The sequence below is a fragment of the Scyliorhinus torazame genome, chromosome 16 (genome assembly GCF_047496885.1).
Source record: "Scyliorhinus torazame isolate Kashiwa2021f chromosome 16, sScyTor2.1, whole genome shotgun sequence".
In the NCBI taxonomy this organism is placed as follows: domain Eukaryota; kingdom Metazoa; phylum Chordata; class Chondrichthyes; order Carcharhiniformes; family Scyliorhinidae; genus Scyliorhinus; species Scyliorhinus torazame.
Genome location: NC_092722.1, coordinates 242,421 through 270,322, shown reverse-complemented (window position 1 = coordinate 270,322; position 27,902 = coordinate 242,421). Strand labels below are relative to the sequence as shown.

At 45.9% G+C, this 27,902-nt stretch overlaps 1 protein-coding gene across 2 annotated transcripts in view; it reads right to left on the bottom strand.

The window, feature by feature from the left end:
- vwa5b1 (von Willebrand factor A domain containing 5B1) overlaps nt 1–27,902 on the bottom strand; it is a 273,838-nt gene that overhangs the window by 193,064 nt on the left and 52,872 nt on the right. For both annotated transcript variants that reach the window (XM_072477742.1, XM_072477743.1), the window contains 4 exons: nt 20,200–20,361; nt 16,929–17,148; nt 11,916–12,064; nt 9,049–9,180 (listed from right to left, as the gene is read on the bottom strand). In XM_072477742.1, coding sequence (XP_072333843.1) covers nt 9,049–9,180; nt 11,916–12,064; nt 16,929–17,148; nt 20,200–20,361 — 663 coding nt within the window. The remainder of the gene's footprint in view (nt 1–9,048; nt 9,181–11,915; nt 12,065–16,928; nt 17,149–20,199; nt 20,362–27,902) is intronic.

Sequence of the window (27,902 nt, the reverse complement as noted above, 5' to 3'; positions counted from 1 at the left end):
CCAAAGAATACAACACCAAGTAATCCTTTAAGCTTTCCTTTTAACATCCATACAACTTAAAACACCTTTTACCAGAAGCACATAAGGTTTACATTCACTACTGAGAACATTTATAATTCTGAATTCACCAAATGATCAAGAGATAGTCTTTTGAAGGCAGAGAGAACAACAGTACACCTGCTCTGTCTGGCTTCAGCTCCAACACTGAAAACGAAACTAAAACACACCCTGCAGCCTGCACAAAAATGAAAGTAAAAGCTGACAGACAGCCCAGCTCCACCCACTCTCTGACATCACTGCAGTAGGAATCACCCATTTCTTAAAGGTACTCTCACATGACACCTCCCCCCAAGAAAAAAAAACCCATCAACTTCAAGATGGTTTCATTTTTCACCTGTTCACCATTCTTTACAAAATGCACACAGTAAATATACTTTTTTTTTCAAAAAACAACACACGCAAACAGGTATAATAATATAGTCCATTTTTTTTTGTTCTTCTTCCTCCAACTGAAATCCGTCTCCATTGACAGTCTCTTTGAACAAAAAGGTCTCTGCACGATCCGTCCATTCCTCTACGCCTCGGCATTTCGCTTTAAAGTCAGATAGTTTAGTTCAATCTGATCGCAGAGTCCCTTGTAATTCTCCAACACAGGAGCCTGTTGAAAATCCATTGAAATTTTCGACGTTTCTTCAGCAAGTCCATCAGTGGAGCAATCACGCTACAAAACGTTTGCACAAATGTTCGGTCAAATCCACTCAAGCCAAGAAATCGCATTATTTCCCTTTATCTCAAGGGTATTGAAAACACCTCAATAACTGTTGGTTTGGCATCGTGTGACCATTCGACCCTGTCCGATTGTATGGCCAAGGAAAGGGACTTGGGCTTTTCCAAATTCACTTTTGGCTAGGTTTACCACCAAACCCGCCTCCTGAAGTCGATCGAATAACTCCATCAAATGTTTTAAATGTTCTTTCCATGTCTGGCTGAAAATTACCAGATCGTCGATGTATACCGCACAATTGGGTAATTCTGAAACAACTTTGTTAGTTAACCGTTGAAATGTGGCTGGGGCGTTTTTCATGCCAAATGGCATAACTTTGAATTGGTATATACCACCTGGAGTCACAAAAGCTGAAATATCCTTCGCCCTTTCGGATAAAGGTACCTGCCAGTAACCTTTAAGTAAATCCAGTTTGGAAATAAAAACTGATTGTCCCACTTTCTCAATGCAATCCTCCAAATGTGGGATAGGATAAGAGTCCATTCTTGTAACTGCATTAACCTTTCTATAGTCCACACACAACCGTTGGGTACCGTCTGGTTTAGGTACCATCACTATGGGTGAGCTCCATTGGCTGCAACCCACTTCAATTATGCCATTTTTTAGCATACTCTCAATCTCTTTGTTAACCTGTGCCAATTTTAAAGGGTTAAGTCTATATGGATGTTGTTTGATTGGAACAGCATTTCCCACATCTACATCATGTATAGCCATTTTAGTACTTCTCAATGTATCTCCACAAACTTGCCCATGTGATATCAGTAACTCTTTCAGGAACAGGTACTACGTGTCCTTGATATGTATGTCCCTGTCAGGCAGGGAAGAGATGGTCGAGTGAGGGAACCATGGTTGACAAGAGAGGTTGAATGTCTTGTTAAGAGGAAAAAGGAGACTTATGTAAGGCTGAGGAAACAAGGTTCAGACAGGGCATTGGAGGGATACAAGATAGCCAGGAGGGAACTGAAGAAAGGGATTAGGAGAGCTAAGAGAGGGCAGGAACAATCTTTGGCGGGTAGGATCAAGGAAAACCCCAAGGCCTTTTACACATATGTGAGAAATATGAGAATGACTAGAGCGAAGGTAGGTCCGATCAAGGACAGTAGCGGGAGATTGTGTATTGAGTCTGAAAAGATAGGAGAGGTCTTGAACGAGTACTTTTCTTCTGTATTTACAAATGAGAGGGGCGATATTGTTGGAGAGGACAGTGTGAAACAGATTGGTAAGCTCGAGGAAATACTTGTTAGGAAGGAAGATGTGTTGGGCATTTTGAAAAACTTGAGGATAGACAAGTCCCCCGAGCCTGACGGGATATATCCAAGGATTCTATGGGAAGCAAGAGATGAAATTGCAGAGCCGTTGGCAATGATTTTTTCGTCCTCAATGTCAACAGGGGTGGTACCAGGGGATTGGAGAGTGGCGAATGTCGTGCCCCTGTTCAAAAAAGGGACTAGGGATAACCCTGGGAATTACAGGCCAGTTAGTCTTACTTCGGTGGTAGGCAAAGTAATGGAAAAGGTACTGAAGGATAGGATTTCTGAGCATCTGGAAAGACACTGCTTGATTAGGGATAGTCAGCACGGATTTGTGAGGGGTAGGTCTTGCCTTACAAGTCTTATTGAATTCTTTGAGGAGATGACCAAGCATGTGGATGAAGGTAAAGCAGTGGATGTAGTGTACATGGATTTTAGTAAGGCATTTGATAAGGTTCCCCATGGTAGGCTTCTGCAGAAAGTAAGGAGGCATGGGATAGTGGGAAATTTGGCCAGTTGGATAACGAACTGGCTAACCGATAGAAGTCAGAGAGTGGTGGTGGATGGCAAATATTCAGCCTGGACCGCAGGGATCAGTTTTGGGTCCTCTGCTGTTTGTGATTTTCATTAATGACTTGGATGAGGGAGTTGAAGGGTGGGTCAGTAAATTTGCAGACGATACGAAGATTGGTGGAGTTGTGGATAGTAAGGAGGGCTGTTGTCAGCTGCAAAGAGATATAGATAGGATGCAGAGCTGGGCTGAGAAGTGGCAGATGGAGTTTAACCCTGAAAAGTGTGAGGTTGTCCATTTTGGAAGGACAAATATGAATGCGGAATACAGGGTTAACGGTAGAGTTCTTGGCAATGTGGAGGAGCAGAGAGATCTTGGGGTCTATGTTCATACATCTTTGAAAGTTGCCACTCAAGTGGATAGAGCTGTGAAGAAGGCCTATGGTGTGCTCGCGTTCATTAACAGAGGGATTGAATTTAAGAGCCGTGAGGTGATGATGCAGCTGTACAAAACTTTGGTAAGGCCACATTTGGAGTACTGTGTACAGTTCTGGTCGCCTCATTTTAGGAAGGATGTGAATGCTTTGGAAAAGGTGCAAAGGAGATTTACCAGGATGTTGCCTGGAATGGAGAGTAGGTCTTACGAGGAAAGGTTGAGGGTGCTAGGCCTTTTCTCATCAGAACGGAGAAGGATGAGGGGCGACTTGATAGAGGTTTATAAGATGATCAGGGGAATAGATAGAGTAGACAGTCAGAGACTTTTTCCCCTGTGGAACAAACCATTACAAGGGGACATAAATTTAAGGTGAAAGGTGGAAGATATAGGACGGATATCAGAGGTAGGTTCTTTACCCAGAGAGTAGTGGGGGCATGGAATGCACTGCCTGTGGAAGTAGTTGAGTCGGAAACATTAGGGACCTTCAAGCAGCTATTGGATAGGTACATGGATTACGGTAAAATGATATAGTGTAGATTTATTTGTTCTTCAGGGCAGCACGGTAGCATTGTGGATAGCACAATTGCTTCACAGCTCCAGGATCCCAGGTTCGATTCCGGCTTGGGTCACTGTCTGTGCGGAGTCTGCACATCCTCCCCGTGTCTGCGTGGGTTTCCTCCGGGTGCTCCGGTTTCCTCCCACAGTCCAAAGATGTGCAGGTTAGGTGGATTGGCCATGATAAATTGCCCTTAGTGTCCAAAATTGCCCTTGGTGTTGGGTGGAGGTGTTGAGTTTGGGTAGGGTGCTCTTTCCAAGAGCCGGTGCAGACTCAAAGGGCCGAATGGCCTCCTTCTGCACTGTAAATTCAATGATAATCTATGATTAATCTAGGACAAAGGTTCGGCACAACATCGTGGGCCGAAGGGCCTGTTCTGTGCTGTATTTTCTATGTTCTATGTTCTATGTCAGTCCGTTTTTCCTCTGGAAGGTAACTCAATAATTTATCCCAATTTTTAAGAACATCCTCGTTTTCCAATTTAATTTGAAGTATGTCAAATTCACAGTCATCTGGATTTGGTTCATCACTTTGAGTTAGAGTCATTAAAATCTCCTTTTTCTCTCCTTCCCTTTCAAGTACTTTTTAAGCATATTCACATGACACACTCAGTGAGTCTTCCTTCTATCTGGTGTTTTTATCACATAATTCACCTCACTTAATTTCCTTTCAATCTGATAAGGTCCACAAAACCGTGCTTTTAAAGGTTCACCTACTACTGGTAACAATACTCAAACTTTATTTCCACTGGCAAAACTACGAACTTTGGATTTCTTGTCCGCTATCCGTTTCATCACATTTTGTGCAACTTTTAAATGTTATCTCGCCAATTCACCTTCTCTATTTAATCATTCCCTAAAATTTGACACGTAATCCAATAATGTAATTTCCGATTTCTCACTCACCAATTTTTCCTTAATCAATTTAAGTGGTCCTCTTAACTCATGACCAAAAAGTAGTTCAAAAGGACTAAATTTGGTAGACTCATTAGGTGCATCCCTAATTGCGAATAGTACAAATGGAATTCCTTTATCCCAATCCTCTGGATAATCGTGACAATACGCCCTCAACATTGTCTTTAATGTCTGATGCCACCTTTCTAACGCTCCCTGCGATTCTGGATGGTATGCAGTTGATTTAAATTGTTTTATTCGGAAGCTATCCATAACTTCTTTGAATAGCCTTGAGGTACAATTCGACCCTTGATCAAATTGTATTTCAGTGGGTAGTCCATATCTCGTAAAGAATTTAAGTAATTCCTCCACAATCTTCTTAGCTGTAATATTAGGTACTGGAATGGCCTCTGGAAACCTAGTAGACACATCCATTACAGTCAAAAGATATTGATTCCCACTTTTCGCTTTTGGAAGCGGTCCTACGCAATCAATTAGGACCCTTGTAAAAGGTTCCTCAAATGCTGGAATGGGTATTAAGGGCGCTGGTTTTATCACTGCTCGAGGTTTCCCTATCACTTGACATGTGTGACATGATTGATAAAATTTAACTGCAGCTTCCGAAAACAAAAAGTGGGAATCAATATCTTTTGACGATAATGGATGTGTCTACTAGGTTTCCAGGCCAACAAAAATGTTTTTGGATTTTAGCTTGAGTTTTCCTTATTCCCAAATAACCTCCCACTGGTACCTCAAGTGCAACTCGCAACACCTCCTTTCTATACCTACCGGCAATACTACTTGATGAACTTCTGCCCACTTTTCATCTGTCTGCATATGTAAAGGTCTCCATTTTCTCATCAAGACATCATTTTTACGGTAATAACACTCTGATATACACTCAGATTTCTCTTCCGTGTATGCTTTCTGATACATCCGTTTTATTTCTCGATCTTTTTGTTGTAACTCCGCCAATTTTCCTGAACTAAAAATATCCGCCTCATCCTCCACCTGTTCTTGTTCTTTTTCAACCATCTGATCAAAAATCGTTTCTGATAATTGCACTTCAACTTCATCTTCACTCTTTGATTTCTCCTCTTGTCTTAACCTGTGACTTTGCGACCTTGTTACTACACAATCCGGAAAAATCCCAGGATATTCGTCCTTCAACACTTCAGTTGTGTGATTTTCCACTGGCTTATCAACCACAGTAGGCATCACTCCCACCTGAGATCTAGCTATATCATTACCTAAGATAAACTGTATTCCTGGACAAGATAGCTTCTCTATTACTCCTACTACCACTTCACCACTCTTCACTGGACTTTCCAACCTAACCTTATATAATGGAACACTACTCTTCTCACCCTGAATTCCACATATTACCACCTTTTCTGGCAATATTCTTCCCAAACTACATAACTCCTCATCTCTTACCATTAAAGATTGACTAGCTCCCGTATCTCTTAAAATTGTGACTTCTTTACCTGCTCCTCCTGATACACATGAGTAAAGTTTACCCACACAAGTAAATTCTTTCAAGAGATCTGGCACCTTCGTGTCAGTCACCTCTTGATCAGGCTGTACAATCTTTTGCACCTCCTTCGCTTCACTTGGGCTTTCCTTTTCCACTTTCACAAACCCCACTGTCTTATCCTGTTTTACCACATCAGCCTTCCCATTGCTTTTCTTCAACCACCAACACTGTGACTACATGGCCTAGTTTATCACAGTGAAAACATTTAAACTTTTCATGTCTCTTCCACCCGCCTGGATTTCTTTTTTAATCTGAGGTACACTCTCCTTATTATCTCCCATCAGATCACCTTTACCTTTACCATTTGAGTATTTCTCATGTCCCCAGTTTCTATCCCTCACCGGCTGAAACTGATGTCGGAAACCAATCTTTGATTTATGAACTAATTCATAATCATCTGCCATTTCTGCTGCTAACTTTGCAGTTTTAACCCTCTGCTCTTCCACATGAGTTCACACTACACCAGGAATAGAATTTTTAAACTCCTCCAAAATATAATTTCTCTGAGAGCTTCATACGTTTGGTCTATTTTCAAAGCCCTTATCCACCTATCAAAATTACTCTGTTTGATCCTTTCAAACTCCATGTATGTTTGACCAAATTCTTTCCTTAAATTTCTAAACCTTTGTCTGTAGGCTTCAGGCACTAGTTCATATGTACCTAAGATGGATTTTTTCACCTCCTCATATATCTCAGATACCTCCTCCGGTAGTGATGCAAACATTTCACTAGCCCTACCTACCAGCTTTGTTTGAATCAGTAATACCCACATGTCCTGTGGCCATTTCATTTGTTTAGCCACTTTCTCAAATGAAATGAAAAAGGCTTCTACCTCCTTCTCATCAAACCTTGGCAATGCTTGGACATATTTAAATAGATTCCCACCAAGCCTTCGACTTTGAGGCTCTTTCTCACTATCCTCATCACTATCCTCCAACTGTACATTTCCCTTTGCGTCTGCCAATTTTAACTGACTTGCCATGTTTCATGGCCATTTTCTGAAGTTCAAACTCTCTCTCTTTATCTTTTTTCCTGATCTGTATCTCCCTTTCTCTTTCTTTTTGTTCTGCTATGGCTATTCTTTCTGTTTTCCTTTCTTCTCTCTCTCTTTCCTTTTCAAACTGCTTTAATTTTTTCTCATGTTCCATTTGTTTAATTTGTAACTGAATCTTTGCCTTTTCCAATGAGTCAAACTGTATCTCAGGCAACTTTAAATGCTTAGCCACCGCCATAATTACCTCATCTTTTCACATTTTGTCAGGTAATGTTAACTGCAATGTTTTTGCCAAATCTAACAGTCTGCTTTTAGTCTCTGTCCGTAAGGTACTGCGTGTGACTGTCACCACCCCCAAAAACTTCAGAGCATCTGAAAGAGCCATTGTCCACAACACACTCCCTACTTAAACTAAAATACCACACCTGAAAAGCACACACTGCTCACCCCTCACTGTCTTTAAGTTCACTAAGCCAATCCAATAGATAGACTTTTATCCTCCTCGTGCCCCCAATTTGTTATGGGCCAGGGTTTAGAGAACCCCAAAGTGTATCATGGAGTTCACCTGACACACAACTTTTAATAGATTGTGGTATGGGGAGCACACGGCCCACTCTACAGGAGTGGGACAGCAGAAATGGAAAAGTATTTTTTAATGCAAAATACTGTTTATTCTATGAAGTCAAGTTAACCTTTTTAAAACATACAGTGAACATCTTAGCAACCATTAATTCAAATACAGTCCCTAAAGAATACAACACTAAGTAATGCTTAATAACTTCCCAAATAACATCCAGAAGACAAAGGAAACACCTTTTAACAGAAGCACATTCGGTTTACATTCACTACTGAGAACATTTATAATTCTGAATTCACCAAATGATCAAGAGATAGTCTTTTGAAGGCAGAGAGAACAGCAGTACACCTGCTTGGTCTGGCTTCAGCTCCAACACTGAAAAAAAAACTTAAACACAGCCTGCAGCAAACAGCCTAAAACAAAAGTAAAAAGTTGACAGACAGCCCAGTTCCACCCACTCTCTGACATCACTGATAAACACCCATTTCTTAAAGGTACATTTCTTAAGTACCCATTTCTTAAAGGTACTCTCACATGACACCAAGAAAGCACAACAGCGCCTATACGTCATCAGGAAACTAAGGAAATTTGGCATGTCCACATTGACTCGTACCAACTTTTACAGATGCACCATAGAAAGCATCCTATTGGGCTGCATCACAGCCTGGTATGGCAACTGCTCTATCCAAGACCGTAAGAAACTACAGAGGGTTGTGAACACAGCCCAGTCCATCACACAAACCCGCTTCCCATCCATTGACTCCATCTACACCTCCCGCTGCCTGGGGAAAGTGGGCAGCATAATCAAAGACCCCACCCACCCGGCTTACTCACTCTTCCAACTTCTTCCATCGGGCAGGAGATACAGAAGTCTGAGAACTCGCACGAACAGACTCAAAAACAGCTTCTTCCCCACTGTCACCAGACTCCTAAATGACCCTCTTATGGACTGATCTGATCTCTCCAAGCATCTTCTCTACTGAGCAGTACTACATTCCGTATGCTTCACCCGATGCCTGTGTATATGTATTTACATTGTGTGTTTATGTTTGCCCTGTGTTTTCTTCATGTACAGGATGATCTGTCTGGACTGTACGCGGAACAGTACTTTTCACTCTACCTCGGTACACACGACAATAAACCAATCCAATCACCTCCAATGTAACCACAGCCTCGCTTAAATGTGGAGGCCAAAACTTTGTACAATTGTGGAAAGATTTCCTTATTCCTGTTCTCAAATCCCCTCGCAATAAAGGCCAGCGTACCATTTGTCCAAATTTTGCTTGCAGCAGGTGCACCCTAACCTTCTGTGTTCCTCGTGCAAGCACACAATGTGACTTTGCAGAGCAGCACAAACATGTTCCACACGTTTTTTTTTAAATTAGTATTTCTGTTCTTACCAAAAAAGTGAATTACTTAACATTATCCATTTTCCGACTTTATACTCCTTGCATACATTTAATTAAGAAATACAAATCTGAAATGAAAATTAAATTGGAATATTTTCCTACCGCTTGGATGGATGATAATCTCCACAGGCTTGTCAAAGGTGTGTTCCTCAGCCAATGTGATCATTACACTCGAAGCACAGAATGCTGAGGGATCGGCATCAGCCCGGATTGAGTGAGTCGGACTTTCGACACCTGTGCAATGGTAACAGGTGGAGATTTATTCATGGAAAATTACTTTTCACTGTACCTCGGTACACGTGACAATAAACAAATTCAATCCAATCCAATGGAAATGATTGACAACTGTACCATTAACTGATAAGACTTGCATTTTTATAATGCTTTTCTCAATCTCAAAACATCAAGAAATTTTCATTTGCATTTACTGTTGTAAAGTAGGTAACGTGGAAGCTAATTTCTCTCAAAGCAACGGACATCCTGAGCAGATATCTGCTTTAATGATATTAGTTGAGAGATAAATAACATCCATGGCACTGAAATGGGGCATGGAATATTTGACACTGAGTGAGCAAACATGCTCTGTTTAACATTTCATCTGAAAGACAGAACCTTCAAAAGTAACTTTAAAGGAATGAGGGCTATAATATATGGATTCAACATAGAACCCCTATAGTACAGAAGGCCATTCAGCCCCTCAAGTTTACACCCACCCTCCGAAAGAGCACCCCACCTAGGCTCAATCCCCACCCTATCCCCATAACCCCACCTAACCTTTAGACACTTCAGGGGAATTTTAGCCTCACCAATCCACCTAACCTGCACGTCTTTGGGAGGAAACCGGAGCACCCGGAGGAAACCCTCGCAGACACGGGGAGAAAGTGCAGACTCCGCACAGACAATGACCCGAGGCTGGAATCAAACCTGGGTCCTTGGTGCTGTGAGGCAGCAGTGCAAACTGTGCCATCCATACAAGAAATTTATTTTGAAATACTTTTCAGTAAAACCTACAGCAAGCTGCATTCTCCGAGAACAAAATTCACCCAAGCATGTACATAAATATAGCATTGCTAACATATCTCGAAGCCACAATCCTAAGAGTTTTGTAATGTTAGCCAGCACTAAGGTACAACGCTAGTTTGGAGAAATAAAACCACAATCACACAAAAGGACCACGAGGTCCCAAGTCTTATTATCTTACTGGGAGAAGGCATTGACCAGGCAGCTGAACCAACATGACCGTTATTCAACCTGGGTTTCTCAAAAATAAATTCAGTAAACCATTTCTCAGAAATTGACTGGGCTTGGATGGCCAATTCACCTAATATAGAACATTAATTAAGAGGGAATGACTGTCTTCTACGCTACCTTTTACAACATCAAATATTCACTATAAATATCCCCACATAATTTGAATTATGTGGCTTCTTTAGGAGAGGGTGTGGTGATGGTCACCTTCACGCAGGATCCATCTCACTCTCAAGGATTAAGGTATTACTTTGATGTCTGATGGATAACAAAGTTCCCTTTTAAGTCTAGCATTTCTATTCAGTAAAGGTGGAGGGCGCGATCGAACAGCCTCGCCACCCTTAAAACCAATTAAAAATATTTCCTCATTTTCTTTTAATGTCCGTATAATTTCTGATAATTATTCAGTGGCTCTTTGCTAGAAATGTGTCTTCTAGATTTTTTCCTTGATTCAGAAACTTTTTGCACTCACTGCCGAGGCCCACACGTCCAAATAGAATCTTGAGGGGCATTTGATTAAACATAACAAAACCTGACTCCGCAATACCAGAAGGTGGAAGAAAACTGGAAAACACTCTCAAAAGAAGTGAAACTTACAAGCAGCTGGGAAAGTGGACGGTAAATTAGAGTCAGCCCTATTTCCCATGTCTTCCTTAGCAAATCAGCCCCTGCAAACTAAGCTCACTCAGGGTAATTCTTGCTTCTAGTTACACACAATTCTTGTTATGTACAGAATAGTTGAGTTAATGGAAAACCAATCACACACTCACCTGAATCAAAAATTCTCATCACTTCAGTTCATCTAACCTGACAAAGGACTGGAAATGTTTCCTTCTTTCCGATACCGGAATTCTGTTTTAATGGAATGGTTCTCCCAGGAAACTGTTCAGGTGGAGCAAGTCATGCATTCAATCATGATTGCTTATATTAGAATTCCATTTGTATCAATTCAATGAATCCCAAATCCACCTCAGCAACTCCTTCAGTGACACCCTGGCTCCAATATTTACAGAGAGGTGGAAGGGATTGGGAGAAGCCAGTTGAACTCGATAAAGCTGGGACAGAAATACTCCATCAAGCTTCATGGTAGAATATCATTAATGTTAGATAAATTATGGCTATTTACTCTTTTGAAATAAAACAAATAAAATCATCAACTAATAGATGGTGGGCGGCAACCCCTGCTGGTGGGGCACTGGAACAGAAATCAAACTTCAAAAGGAAACTTACAAAATCTAATCAAAATGTCATTAGCAGGACTGACGATGCAGTACAGCTCCCTCAGGGCCCCTGGTCACTAAGGATCACTGGCTATATTACAACTCAGTCAAGAGACAAAATCACTTCTAGCCACAGGATAGGACACGGAAGCAGCCAACATTTACACACTTTCTGCCACTTAGTGGCTGGCTGTTCCACAATCATTTTTATCCTTAACAATTGAACAGAAAAAGTCAACAATTGTTGCATTTTTATAAAAGCATTCACACAGATATACATCGAACACAGGGACATTACTTGTTCAAAAATACCAACACCCCTTCTTCTCACCCCCAATTTTAGATCCGATAAGAGGTGGGAGGGCGCAAACTACCAATGACAGACCACGCGCCCCATTCCCTGCATCATCACCACACACCCTCTCTGTCCCAAACATGAATACATTCTGCAAAGCAATAAGAATTCTTTACTTGCATACATAAAATACTTTATATTCTTACCTGCCAGTAAGCAGGGAGCTCTGATTTCAAGCTGGAAACTAAAGTCATACGTGGTCGGATTGGTAACCTCATCATCCAGAAGCTTTGCCAAGCAGAACAGGTTTCCATTCTGGTCCTGATGGTTGAAGCCACATCGATGTCTGTCTTTGCTGGGAATATTATGCAGGAAAATATCAGTAGCTGGATATTGGATTCAATATTTTTTTACAATAGATTCAAGTAAAACTTTCCTTGTCCCCTGTAAAGTCTCCAGCAAGCGACCACTCGGAAGTAATGATTGTTTTGATTTATTCTCCTTACAATTTATACCTCCAATTAATAGATGTGCTAAACAATACAAGTGTCTGTACATTAATATGGGTGTTATGAATACCAAAGAAAGAATCCAGATTTACATGTATTCTTAGCTTGTTCCTCTAAAAGTTAAAATATAATTTTCCTCCACATTGCAACATCTCCTTCAATCTTAACCCCTCCCAACATGGAACTGCTCACATCCATTTGACTTCCAATGTTCCTAGAATCTCCAGCTTACGGCTTCCTACGCACTATTATCTGATCATAGAAATTACAGAGCAGAAGAGGCCATTCAGCCTTGGTCTGCACCGGCCCTTGGTAACCCCATTGTTATAACCTGCCTTCTTACCATTGGCTGGGGACTAATGACAATCCCACAATCCTGTGGGAGTATGAGCTTCCCCAATGAGGGGGGGCGGAGAAACCATTAGTAAACTCCTAGTATAAATAAAGTTGGCCAGTTTGGAACCAGCAGGAAGGAGTGTGCAGCAAGGGAAGTTGCTGCTGCTGTTATATATATATATGTTATTGTAAATAAATGTTATTACTTTGTATCTTTAAAACTCGTGCTGGATTCTTCATGGCTCTCACAAAACTGGCGACGAGGGTTAAAGTGAATAGCTGTCTACACTGCTGAAGCCACCTCCCTGGATTTTTGTTGGATACAGGTTGGAAGTTGTTTTCTATTACACCATGCCTCTGTATGGACGTTTGGATGTTTTTGATGCTGCGCTGGAAAGCTGGAACTAGTATGCACAATGGATGCGTTACTATTTCTGGGCAAACAATATCACCAAAAACGAGCGCCAGGTGGTCATATTGCTCACCGCCTGCGGGCCGCATACGTTTGGGGTGATTAGGAGCCTTACGTACCCAGCTGCGCCGGACACCAAAACGATTGATGAACTTGTGAATATAGTGGGGCAACATTTTAACCCAACCCCATCCACGATAGTCCAGCGTTACCGGTTTAATACCGCTGAGAGGACCCCTGGAGAATCCCTTGCCGATTTTCTATCCAGGCTACGCAGGATTGCGGAGTGACTATGGTGAGACCTTGTCAGAAATGTTACGCAACCGTTTGGTTTGCGGTATTAACAATGCGGCCACCCAAAGAAAGTTGTTAGCTGAGCCAACATTGACTTTTCAACAGGCCATTCAAATAGTATTGTCCCGCGAGAGCGCAGAACGAGGAGTGCAGGAGCTACAGGGAATGGAAGTGCATGCCTTGGGGCGCAACCCCTTCCATCCGAAAACGTCCCCCCGCACTCCTGCGGTACCTTGGGCGAGGCGACGTCCGGACCGACGCCAGTGGCCGTCGGACATTCCTCCCCGAAGGGAGCCTTCTCCAGAACCAATGGATGAGGAGCCATGTCCGTGTCAGACTTGTAGGCGCCGACCCTGTCGCGGACGGCGGTCCTGGGGGTGCCAGAGGCGCCGTCGTTCCGACCGAAACTGGGACCAGCCCAGGGGTCGTACCTTCCATGTGGATGAACCTGCGGCGACTACTCCTGAGGACGTGGAGACGGAGGACGACTGCCTGCAGTTGCATTGTGTGGCAGCTCCCCGTGTGGCCCCCATTAAGGTGACAGTACGGGTCAATGGTCACCCGCTTGAGATGGAGTTGGACACTGGCGCAGCGGTCTCCGTGATCGCCCAGAGGACATTCGACCGCATCAAGCAGGTTATACAGAACCTTACATTAACCGACTTCACAGGCCAGGTTGGCCACCTACACGGGGGAACCACTGGACATTGCAGGAACTACAATGACCCCTGTTGTCTATGGACGCCAGGAGGGATGTTTCCCACTTATCGTGGTGCGCGGCCATGGGCCCAGCCTGTTGGGTCGGGACTGGTTGCGCCATTTGCGGCTGCAGTGGCTGCACATCCTCCAAACAGTTTCTGAAGGGTTGACTGAGGTGCTAGGACGATACCCAGATGTATTCCAGCCTGGTTTGGGGAAAATAAAAGGGGCCATAGCCCGTATCCAAGTCGAACCAGGAGCCACGCCGCGGTATTTCCGGGCGCGCCCAGTGCCTTACGCTTTGCTCGAGAAGGTAGAAGGGGAGCTCACTCGTTTGGAGAGTTTGGGTATTATCAAGCCCGTCCGTTCAGGCTAAAGAAGTAGTCTACCTAGGTTATCGGGTGGACCGCGAAGGTTTGCACCCCGTCGCAGAGAAGGTGCGTGCGATTCAACAGGCCCCCACCCCGACTGACACTTCGCATCTTCGTTCTTTTCTCGGTCTCGTAAACTATTACAGGAAGTTCCTCCCCAATCTGGCAACTACGCTGGCCCCGTTCCACCTTCTGCTAAAGAAGAATCACACCTGGGTTTGGGGTCAGCCGCAAGAAACCGCTTTCCGGCGGGTAAAGCAACAATTGTCGTCGTCTGGGTTACTAACCCACTATGATCCTGGAAAGCCTTTGCTCGTCACATGTGATGCATCCCCGTATGGTATTGGGGCTGTCCTGTCCCACAAGATGGAGAACGAGTCCGACGCCCTCCTTCATCAGGGTTTTCGGTGGATTCCTTGGACTTTGGGGGGGAGGGATGTTATAACCTGCCTTCTTACCATTGGCTGGGGACTAATGACAATCCCACAATCCTGTGGGAGTATGAGCTTCCCCAATGAGGGGGGCGGAGAAACCATTAGTAAACTCCTAGTATAAATAAAGCTGGCCAGTTTGGAACCAGCAGGAAGGAGTGTGTAGCAAGGGAAGTTACTGCTACTGTTATATATATATGTTATTGTAAATAAATGTTCTTACTTTGTATCCTTAAAACCCGTGCTGGATTCTTCGTGGCCCTTACAAAACCCATCTAACCTTTTGGACACGAAGGGGCAATTTATCATGGCCAGTCCACCTAACCTGCTCATCTATGGACTGTGGGAGAAAACCGGAGCACCCGGAGCAAACCCACACAGACACGGGGAGAACGTGCAGACTCCGCACAGACAGTCACCCAGGGGGGAATCGAACCCGGGTCCCTGGCGCTGTGAAGCAGCAGTGCTAACCACTGTGCTACCATGCCACCCAGATATTTTAATATAATTCATTCTCGGAATGTTGTGGTAGGGGCCCTTTAAGGAACGAGTCTCAGAGGGTCAATCAGGCCGGAGCCAATCGGGCCGGAGCCAATCGGGCCGGAGCCAATCGGGCCGGAGCCAATCAGGCCGGAGCCAATCGGGCCGGAGCCAATCGGGCCGGAGCCAATCAGGCCGGAGCATGTGAATCCTGGGGCTGGGCGTGGATTTTCCTTGTCAGTTTGGAGTCGTGGAGCTCAGCCACCTTCATCTCACTCTCTGTAAATAGTTACTGACCTGCATAAACCACGTAATCCTTAATCTAGTTGGTGGTTGCCAGCTTTTGTCCATCTTTAATTCCCTTTGAGAAGGTGGCAGTGAACCCAATGAAGCGTAGGTACCTCCACCGTGCAGTTTGGAAGGATTTCCAGATTATGACTGAGAGACGTTGCGGGAACGGGGAAATGGGGCTGGATTCTCTGTTCTGGGGACTAAGCCCCCACGCGGGCATGAAAACAGAGGTGTTTAACGCCAGGGAAACTGACGCAAAACGGCCACCGATTCCCTGTCCCGGGGCGGTTGGGGTTCGCAGTCAGGCAGTGCTGAGCTCCCAGCTCGCACTGGCAATACGGCCTGGACAGTTGCCGGGTCCATGGCCACGCGCGCGTATGGCGGATATCGCTCGCGGACCCATCCCATGAAATAGTCCCCCTCTTTGGCTGGCTTCTGTGCCCCGGACCGCCCCACCACAGTGCTCCCAGCCCCGAATAAAGCCTCTCCTGCCCGCGGATCGGCCCTCCCCGACCATGGCAGACCTGGACTGAGTCCCCAGCCGCTATGCTGAGTTCCCAATGGGTGAGGCCACATGTGTCCCACACCATCAGGGACTCGGCCGGTCGGGGACAGAGCATCGCGGAGCGGGACTCAGGCAACGTACGGAGGCCGTGGATACGGCATGAGGGGCACTCCGAGAGTACGCTGCTTTTCAAGGGGCAGGGCCTCGTGAAAACGGCGCCGCCCCCGATTTTGTCATCATCGGGGATTCTCTGCCCCATCGCCGAACGCGATTTCGGCGTCGGGATCGGAGAATCTAGTCCATGGTTCCAAGTCACCGTCCGACAAAATTCCACTTTAATGCTACCTGGACAGTGACCCTCACTTCTGCAATTCAGCTCTTTTGTCCATCTTTCAACAAATATAATGAGGTCTGGAGACGAGAGGGACCAAACTGAGCGTTGGTGAGGAGGTTATCAGTGGGTCAATGCAGCTGTAGTGTCAATGACATCACTTTGCTGATAATTGAGAGTAAATTGATAATTGTTTGAATTGGTGACTGCACAAGGATTGCACAACTTTCCAAATGTTATTGTACAAATTATACCGGGTCAGGATTGCCACCTCGCTGCCTTTCCCAATTCCATCTGTCCCACACCCTCCCTGGCTCCCTGTTAATATCGGGATGTGAAGACATTCCCACGTCCAGAGCCTGCATCAAATCAAATGGATTTTGCAAAAGTTCCAGGTTATCCAAATAAGAATTCAACTCTCACTTTACCATCACACAACCAATCAGACATTTATCTTGAAATAAGATGATCCAATCAGTTAAAAAAGTGGATTCAATCTTCAAAGTAAACGGATAATTTGCCTGTTGCCTCAGATAGAATCTGGTCAGTCTGTAATTTACCTTTTGAGCTGATTTTCAATTGGATTTTGTTCATCAGTCCCAGATGGAACCAACCTGGGCACAAACAAGGACGGAAGCAGCAACTTGACCGTGCCATTGGGCAAAGTCTGCAACTCCAAGGAAGTATTAATCAGCACGGTTACGATTTCAAATGGAGGGATGATTCCAAAGCTGACGGCAAACACGATTCGCTCTAAATCTTCATCCAGAACAAAATGACCTGAAAAGCAAGTCCACATTTTCTCATTTCAAACTTACTTTTTCAAAGTTAATATTTCACAAAAGCTGAAAATAATGCACAAAGTATTTCTGCGCACTGCATCCCATAAACATGCAGAGGGTCCACGGCAGTATGGGTGCCCCCCCATGCCACATCCCAGGAACCCCTAGATGCCAGCACAATGAGTGGCACACCAGCTGTTGACATCCCTCAGTGCACCCATCCCAGGTGCTGCCCCACTGCGGGTGGGGGAGGGGGGGGCGCGGAGTGTGCAGAGTACAGCCCGAACAAAGGATGCCTGCACCGTGGTCCTTGCCACCCACCCTGGCACTGACCCTCAGGGCAGATGCCCCACCAATGCCCACTGAGCCCCGTCTGCCCACTGCGGCCCCCACCCATCCATCCTGTCCCCGCACAGGTGGGTAAAACCTGTACGTTGCACACAGTTCCCATGTAAATGGGGATTCTCCATGGAGAATCCAGCCCCATGGTTTGCCTTCTGAAATCTAGACCAGGTTGTCCAATGGCTTTCTCCTGGCAGAGTTGGGAGATGTTCACTCCCCAGTGTCTTGTCTCCGAATACAATCAAATTAACTAAACTAAAAGTTAAAAGCTTTTCTACCTTACAAGACCTCAGTTGTTAAGCAATCGCTGCTGGTGTATTTACTCTTCACTCTGTAACCCCCTCTAAGCACAATAAAACACAGTTGAAACTTAACCAACCCCCACACACACACACATCTTTGTTCAGCATAAAACTAACTTTAGGTTTTACCCTTCAACGTACAGAATCATTAATTTAGTCCCGCTTAAAACTATACCTTAGTTATAATGTTTACCAATACAAATATAAATCCCTTAAGATTATCTTTGTCAGTCCCTAATGATGTCATTGGAATTCATTCTGTATTTTTAAAGATGCACCTTGCTGACCTCTGGCCTTCCCGCCTGCTCAAAACAGCAACTTTACATCAAAACTCAGGAAGAAAAGTAGGACTTTGGCGGATAAACCCCAGCGGTAATTCTAGCTGCCCAGCCATTCGGTTTCCACCAGGTGGGAGAGATGACTGTCACCTGATGGTCATTGTAATGAACATCAATTCCATAGGAACATAAAAATTAACCTGATTCAAAGCCCTTAGAAAGATAAGACTTTACCTCAAATAACATATAAAACGAGAGATAACGGACGGGATTCTGTGATCCTGAGGCTAGGCGTTGACGCCGTTGCATTTATCAGCGGCGTCAACACGGCCTCAGGATCAACAATTCTGGCCCCTACAGGGGGCCAGCACGGCCCTGGAGTGGACCACGCCAAGGTCCCGCCGCCAAGAGCAGGTGTGGACGGCGCCGGCGGGACTCGGGTTTTTTACGACGGCCGCTTGGCCCAATCCAGGCCGAGAATTGGCGGGGGGGGGGCAGCGTAGAACGGCCCCTGCCGTCCCGCCGTTGGGGCGGTGTGGCTCGATTTGTGTCGGTCGCGCGGATTCTCCAGCCCGGCCCCGGGCTGAGAGAATCCCGCCCAAAGTTTCTTGAGTGAAGACTTAGAGAGATCAAAACATGAGTTAATTTGGGAATTTGGTTTTGGGTGTCTGCCCACCCAGACTGTTTTTACCCTTTGGTGACTCATAGAATCTTAGAATTCCGATAGTGCAGAAGAAGGCCTTTGGCCCATCGAATCTTCACTGACCCACTGAAAGAACAACCTACCTAGGCCCACTCCCCTGTTCTATCTCTTCAATCTCACCTAACCAACACACTAGGGGAAATTTATCATGGCCAATCCACCTAACCTGCACATCTTCGGACTGTGGGATGAAACCGGAGCACCCGGAGGAAACGCACGCACACACGGGAGAAAGTGAAAACTCCACACAGTCACCCAAGGCCAGAATCGACCCCGGGTTGCTGTCGTTGTGAGGCAGCAGTGCTAATCACTGTGCCATGATAGGGGGCGGGGGGTAGCGGTGGAAGCATTCCAGAGCTGGTTATAGAACATAGAACATAGAACGATACAGCGCAGTACAGGCCCTTCGGCCCACGATGTTGCACCGAAACAAAAGCCATCTAACCTACACTATGCCATTATCATCCATATGTTTATCCAATAAACTTTTAAATGCCCTCAATGTTGGCGAGTTCAATACTGTTGCAGGTAGGGCATTCCACGGCCTCACTACTCTTTGCGTAAAGAACCTACCTCTGACCTCTGTCCTATATCTATTACCCCTCAGTTTAAAGTTATGTCCCCTCGTGCCAGCCATATCCATCCGCGGGAGAAGGCTCTCACTGTCCACCCTATCTAACCCCCTGATCATTTTGTATGCCTCTATTAAGTCTCCTCTTAACCTTCTTCTCTCCAACGAAAACAACCTCAATAGGTTATCAGCCTATTGAACCATGTCGTGAACGTTTCTTCCATGGCCAACAGATCAAACCCAGAGCTTCAGGTGCAGAGTTAGCAAGACTACCACTGGGCCACAAGACTTCCTTCATTTAAGAATGATCAACATGTAAAGTACTCAACTGTTGGAGTTGGGAAGGAGCTGACAACGTGCATCAGGGAAGTTCCAGTTTGCATCTGTTGACGGAACTAGGTCCTTGGCTGGGTTGGCAGCACAGCTGCTAAAAGAGGCTCCGGATTGGGAAATGCCAAAACCTTTCCAGTGTCTGGCATTGCCAAGTGTGAATACATTGGTATCAAATGAGAATAGGATGGGTTTAATTGTGCGACCGTCCAACAGACAACCAATACTTACTGGCTGACCAACAAGATTCCATTCATGAAGGCAAATCACTTGATCTATGAATGTAAATGTTAAAAACAGTCTGCACCTTCAATAGATGAGGAGAGAGGATGGAAAAGCAGTTTCCTGCATTTCTCAATCACATTCCCTACAATATGTGGCTGCTGTTTACTCAGTGTAGAAACTTGGGATTGTAATGATGTGATCCACTCAATAAAAAGATTATGTGAGTAACTGAGAAATACGATTGAAATGTTGCTTTCAAATCATAATTAAACAAAATAAATACTTCAAAAGCCTTTACCTTGGCCATTCTGGGAGGTTGCGGGTGAACTAGTACAACAGTCAAAATTACAATAATCTATTTTCGCTTTGTCCTTCAGTTGAACTGTTAAAATACGTCCCGAAATCATTGCTTCAAATCCAACAACAGTGGTGAATTCATCCACGGGATAAATAAACAGGGCTGGAAGAAAACACATCAAATACAGAGTGAGGTCAGAGTTTGCAATTCCCTTATGTTGTTAACCATTCTTTCAGAGTGGACAGTGTTCCCCATTCCCAATGGTCAATGTTCCCCATTCCCAATGGTCAGTGTTCTACAGTCCCAATGGTAAGTGTTCCCCATTCCCCAATGGTCAGTGTTCCCCATTCCCAATGGTCAGTGTTCTACATTCACAATGGTCAGTGTTCCCCATTCCCAATGGTCAGTGTTCCCCATTCCCCAATGGTCAGTGCTCCCCATTCCCAATGGTCAGTGTTTCCTATTCCCAATGGTCAGTGCTCCACATTCCCAATGGTCAGCATTCCCCATTCCCCAATGGTCAGTGTTTCCTATTCCCAATGGCCAGTGTTCCCCATTCCCCAGTGGTCAATGTTCCACATTCCCAATGGTCAGTGTTTCCTATTCCCAATGGTCAGTGTTCTACATTCCCAATGGTCAGTGTTTCCCATTCCCAATGGTCAGTGCTCCTCATTCCCAATGGTCAGTGTTCTACATTCCCAATGGTCAGTGTTCCCCATTTCCAATGGTCAGTGCTCCTCATTCCCAATGGTCAGTGTTCCACATTCCCAATGGTTAGTGTGTCCCATTCCCAATGGTCAGTGCTCCGCATTCCCCAATGGTCAGTGCTCCGCATTCCCCAATGGTCTGTGTTTCCTATTCCACAATGGTCAGTGTTCTACAGTCCCAATGGTCAGTGTTCCCCATTCCCCAATGGTCAGTGTTCCCCATTCCCAATGGTCAGTGTTCTACATTCCCAATGGTCAGTGTTCCCCATTCCCAATGGTCAGTGTTCCCCATTCCCCAATGGTCAGTGATCCACATTCCCAATGGTCAGTGCACCCCATTCCCAATGGTCAGTGTTCCCCATTCCCAATGGTCTGTGTTTCCTATTCCACAATGGTCAGTGTTCTACAGTCCCAATGGTCAGTGTTCCCCATTCCCCAATGGTCAGTGTTCCCCATTCCCAATGGTCAGTGTTCTACATTCCCAATGGTCAGTGTTCCCCATTCCCAATGGTCAGTGTTCCCCATTCCCCAATGGTCAGTGCTCCCCATTCCCAATGGTCAGTGTTTCCTATTCCCAATGGTCAGTGCTCCACAGTCCCAATGGTCAGCATTCCCCATTCCCCAATGGTCAGAGTTTCCTATTCCCAATGGCCAGTGTTCCCCATTCCCCAATGGTCAATGTTCCACATTCCCAATGGTCAGTGTTTCCTATTCCCAATGGTCAGTGTTCTACATTCCCAATGGTCAGTGTTTCCCATTCCCAATGGTTAGTGTTCCCCATTCCCAATGGTCAGTGTTCCACTATCCCAATGGTCAGTGTTTCCTATTCCCAATGGTCAGTGTTCTACATTCCCAATGGTCAGTGTTCCCCATTTCCAATGGTCAGTGCTCCTCATTCCCAATGGTCAGTGTTCCACATTCCCAATGGTTAGTGTGTCCCATTCCCAATGGTCAGTGCTCCGCATTCCCCAATGGTCAGTGCTCCGCATTCCGCAATGGTCAGTGCTCCCCATTCCCCAATGGTCAGTGTTCCCCATTCCCAAGAGTCAATGTTCCCCATTCCCAATAGAACATAGAACAATACAGCGCAGTACAGGCCCTTCGGCCCACGATGTTGCACCGAAACAAAAGCCATCTAACCTACACTATACCATTATCATCCATATGTGTATCCAATAAACATTTAAATGCCCTCAATGTTGGCGAGTTCACTACTGTAGCAGGTAGGGCATTCCACGGCCTCACTACTCTTTGCGTAAAGAACCTATCTCTGACCTCTGTCCTATATCTATCACCCCTCAGTTTAAAGTTATCTCCCCTCGTGGCAGCCATATCCATCCGCGGGAGAAGACTCTCACTGTCCACCCTATCCAACCCCCTGATCATTTTGTATGCCTCTATTAAGTCTCCTCTTAACCTTCTTCTCTCTAATGAAAACAACCTCAAGTCCATCAGCCTTTCCTCATAAGATTTTCCCTCCATACCAGGCAACATCCTGGTAAATCTCCTCTTCACCCGTTCCAAAGCCTCCACGTCCTTCCTATAATGCGGTGACCAGAACTGTACGCAATACTCCAAATGCGGCCGTACCAGAGTTCTGTACAGCTGCAACATGACCTCCTGACTCCGGAACTCAATCCCTCTACCAATAAAGGCCAACACTCCATAGGCCTTCTTCACCACCCTATCAACCTGGGTGGCAACTTTCAGGGATCTATGTACATGGACACCTAGATCCCTCTGCTCATCCACACTTTCAAGAACTTTTCCATTAGCCAAATATTCCACATTCCTGTTTTTCCTTCCAAAGTGAATCACCTCACACTTCTCTACATTAAACTCCATTTGCCACCTCTCAGCCCAGCACTGCAGCTTATCTATATCCCTCTGTAACCTGCTACTTCCTTCCACACTATCGACAACACCACCGACTTTAGTATCGTCTGCAAATTTACTCACCCACCCTTCTGCGCCTTCCTCTAGGTCATTGATAAAAATGACAAACAGCAACGGCCCCAGAACAGATCCTTGTGGTACTCCACTTGTGACAGAACTCCATTCTGAACATTTCCCATCAACCACCACCCTCTGTCTTCTTTCAGCTAGCCAATTTCTGATCCACATCTCTAAATCACCCTCAATCCCCAGCCTCCGTATTTTCTGCAATATCCTACCGTGGGGAACCTTATCAAACGCTTTGCTGAAATCCATATACACCACATCAACTGCTCTACCCTCGTCTACCTGTTCAGTCACCTTCTCAAAGAACTCGATAAGGTTTGTGAGGCATGACCTACCCTTCACAAAGCCATGCTGACTATCCCTGATCATATTATTCCTATCTAGATGATTATAAATCTTGTCTCTTATAATCCCCTCCAAGACTTTACCCACTACAGACGTGAGGCTCACCGGTCTATAGTTGCCGGGGTTGTCTCTGCTCCCCTTTTTGAACAAAGGGACCACATTTGCTATCCTCCAGTCCTCTGGCACTATTCCTGTATCCAATGATGCCATAAAAATCAAAGCCAATGGTCCAGCAATCTCTTCCCTGGCCTCCCAGAGAATCCGAGGATAAATCCCATCAGGTCCCGGGGACTTATCTATTTTCAGCCTGTCCAGAATTGCCAACACCTCTTCCCTACGTACCTCAATGCCATCTAATCTATTTACCTGGAGCTCAGCATTCTCCTCCACAACATTATCTTTTTCCTGAGTGAATACTGACGAAAAATATTCATTTAGTATCTCGCCTATCTCTTCAGACTCCACACACAATTTCCCATCCCTGTCCTTGACTGGTCCTACTCTTTCCCTAGTCATTCGCTTATTCCTGACATACCTATAGAAAGCTTTTGGGTTTTCCTTGATCCTTCCTGCCAAATACTTCTCATGTCCCCTCCTTGCTCGTCTTAGCTCTCTCTTTAGATCCTTCCTCGCTACCTTGTAACTATCCATCGCCCCAACTGAAACTTCACACCTCATCTTCACATAGGCCTCCTTCTTCCTCTTAACAAGAGATTCCACTTCTTTGGTAAACCACGGTTCCCTCGCTCGGCACCTTCCTCCCCGCCTGACCGGTCCATACTTATCAAGAACACGCAGTAGCTGATCCTTGAGCAAGCCCCACTTATCCAGTGTGTCCAACACTTGCAGCCTACTTCTCCACCTTATCCCCCCCAAGTCACGTCTAATGGCATCATAATTTCCCTTCCCCCAGCTATAACTCTTGCCCTGCGGTGTATACTTATCCCTTTCCATCCTTAACGTAAACGTCACCGAATTGTGGTCACTGTCCTCAAAGTGCTCACCTACCTCCAAATCCAACACCTGGCCTGGTTCATTACCCAAAACGAAATCCAATGTGGCCTCGCCTCTTGTTGGCCTGTCAACAAACTGTGTCAGGAAACCCTCCTGCACACACTGTACAAAAAAACGACCCATCTAATGTACTCGAACTATATCTTTTCCAGTCAATATTTGGAAAGTTAAAGTCTCATAATAACTACCCTCTTACTTTCGCTCTTATCCAGGATCATCCTCGCCATCCTTTCCTCTACATCCCTAGAACTATTTGGAGGCCTATAGAAAACTCCCAACAGGGTGACCTCTCCTTTCCTGTTTCTAACCTCAGCCCATACTACCTCGGAAGATGAGTCCCCATCTAGCATCCTCTCCGCCACCGTAATACTGCTCTTGACTAGCAGCGCCACACCTCCCCCTCTTTTGCCTCCTTCTCTGAGCTTACTAAAACACCTAAACCCCGGAACCTGCAACATCCATTCCTGTCCCTGCTCTATCCATGTCTCCGAAATGGCCACAACATCGAAGTCCCAGGTACCAACCCATGCTGCCAGTTCCCCTACCTTATTTCGGATACTCCTGGCATTGAAGTAGACACACTTCAAACCACCTACCTGAACACTGGCCCCCTCCTGCGACGTCAAATCTGAGCTCCTGACCTCTATACTCTCATTCTCCCTTACCCTAAAACTACAATCCAGGTTCCCATGCCCCTGCTGCATTAGTTTAAACCCCCCCAAAGAGCACTAACAAATCTCCCCCCCAGGATATTTGTGCCCCGCAGGTTCAGATGTAGACCATCCTGTCTGTAGAGGTCCCACCTTCCCCAGAAAGAGCCCCAGTTATCCAGAAATCTGAATCCCTCCCGCCTGCACCATCCCTGTAGCCACGTGTTTAATTGCTCTCTCTCCCTATTCCTCATCTCACTATCACGTGGCACGGGCAACAACCCAGAGATAACAACTCTGTTTGTTCTAGTTCTGAGCTTCCATCCTAGCTCCCTGAAAGCCTGCCTGACATCCTTATCCCCTTTCCTACCTATGTCGTTAGTGCCAATGTGGACCACGACTTGGGGCTGCTCCCCCTCCCCTTTAAGGACCCGGAAAACACGATCCGAGACATCACGTACCCTTGCACCTGGGAGGCAACATACCAAACGTGAGTCTCTCACGCTCCCACAAAATCTCCTATCTGTGCCCCTGACTATAGAGTCCCCAATTACTAATGCTCTGCTCCTCTCCCCCCTTCTCTTCTGAGCAACAGGGACAGACTCTGTGCCAGAGGCCCGTACCCCATGGCTTACCCCTGGTAAGTCGTCCCCCCCACAAGTATCCAAAGCGGTATACTTGTTTCTCAGGGGAACGACCGCAGGGGATCCCTGCACTGACTGTTTTTTCCCCGTCCCTCTTACAGTTACCCACCTATCTCCAATCTTTGGTGTAACTAATTCCCTGAAGCTGCTATCTATGACCCCTTCTGCCTCCCGAATGATCCGAAGTTCTTCCAACTCCTGCTCCAGTTCCCTAACTCGGTCTTGGAGGAGCTGGAGATGGCAGCACTTCCTGCAGGTAAAATCAGCAGGCACACTAACGGCATCCCTCACCTCAAACATCCTGCAGGAGGAACATTGCACTCCCTTCCCTGCCATTCCTCTAACTTTCTACCAAGATCTGGCTTACAACTAAATTAAATTTTTTAATATATAAAAAAAATAAAAATTATTAAGAACAATAATAAAATATGGTACTTACCTCACACCAAAGAGTTTTATTATTAGGTTAGAGGAGGAGGGCGGGTGGGAGACACTACACGTGTAGTGTCTCGGGTTTCCTCTCCACCAGAATTTATTGGTGAGGGTCTTCCCAGAAGTCCGCGGGTCGACTTCCTGTTCCCACCTTAAACACTAGAATTTTTAAAAAAATTTAAAGGAGAAACTTACCTCCCAGAAATCGCTTCCGCACTGCCCCCGCTGAAATGGACAAGCCTGCTCCGCTCCTGCTGAAATCGACTTGGCCTGCAAGGTAAGTTGTTAATCTGTACTCACCTCACCACAGACAGCGACCTTTTAAATGGTCCCCTCTGCCTCGCAGCCCCCGCGCTTTTTCAAAATTCCCGCGCTGATTCTAAGGTCCCAGCTCTCACTCCCGAACTCAACAGCTGACCTGCAAGGTAAGCAAGTTAATCTGTACTCACCTCACCACAGACAGCGACCTTTTAAATGGTCCCCTCTGCCTCGCAGCCCCCGCGCTTTTTCAAAATTCCCGCGCTGCTTCTAAGGTCCCAGCTCTCACTCCCGAACTCAACAGCTGACCTGCAAGGTAAGCAAGTTAATCTGTACTCACCTCACCACAGACAGCGACCTTTTAAATGGTCCCCTCTGCCTCGCAGCCCCCGCGCTTTTTCAAAATTCCCGCGCTGATTCTAAGGTCCCAGCTCTCACTCCCGAACTCAACAGCTGACCTGCAAGGTAAGCAAGTTAATCTGTACTCACCTCACCACAGACAGCGACCTTTTAAATGGTCCCCTCTGCCTCGCAGCCCCCGCGCTTTTTCAAAATTCCCGCGCTGCTTCTAAGGTCCCAGCTCTCACTCCCGAACTCAACAGCTGACCTGCAAGGTAAGCAAGTTAATCTGTACTCACCTCACCACAGACAGCGACCTTTTAAATGGTCCCCTCTGCCTCGCAGCCCCCGCGCTTTTTCAAAATTCCCGCGCTGATTCTAAGGTCCCAGCTCTCACTCCCGAACTCCGCATTATCCAATGGTCAGTGCTCCGCATTCCGCATTCCCCAATGGTCAGTGTTCCCCATTCCCCAATGGTCAGTGCTCCGCATTCCCCAATGGTCAGTGCTCCCCATTCCCCAATGGTCAGTGTTCCCCATTCCCAATGGTCAGTGTTCTACATTCCCAATGGTCAGTGTTCCCCATTCCCAATGGTCAGTGTTCCCCATTCCCCAATGGTCAGTGCTCCCCATTCCCAATGGTCAGTGTTTCCTATTCCCAATGGTCAGTGCTCCACATTCCCAATGGTCAGCATTCCCCATTCCCCAATGGTCAGTGTTTCCTATTCCCAATGGCCAGTGTTCCCCATTCCCCAATGGTCAATGTTCCACATTCCCAATGGTCAGTGTTTCCTATTCCCAATGGTCAGTGTTCCACATTCCCAATGGTCAGTGTTTCCTATTCCCAATGGTCAGTGTTCTACATTCCCAATGGTCAGTGTTTCCCATTCCCAATGGTTAGTGTTCCCCATTCCCAATGGTCAGTGTTCCACTATCCCAATGGTCAGTGTTTCCTATTCCCAATGGTCAGTGTTCTACATTCCGAATGGTCAGTGTTCCCCATTTCCAATGGTCAGTGCTCCTCATTCCCAATGGTCAGTGTTCCACATTCCCAATGGTTAGTGTGTCCCATTCCCAATGGTCAGTGCTCCGCATTCCCCAATGGTCAGTGCTCCGCATTCCGCAATGGTCAGTGCTCCCCATTCCCCAATGGTCAGTGCACCCCATTCCCAATGGTCAGTGTTCCCCATTCCCAATGGTCTGTGTTTCCCATTCCCAATGGTTAGTGTGTCCCATTCCCAATGGTCAGTGCTCCGCATTCCCCAATGGTCAGTGCTCTGCATTCCCCAATGGTCAGTGCTCCCCATTCCCCAATGGTCAGTGTTCACCATTCCCAATGGTCAATGTTCCCCA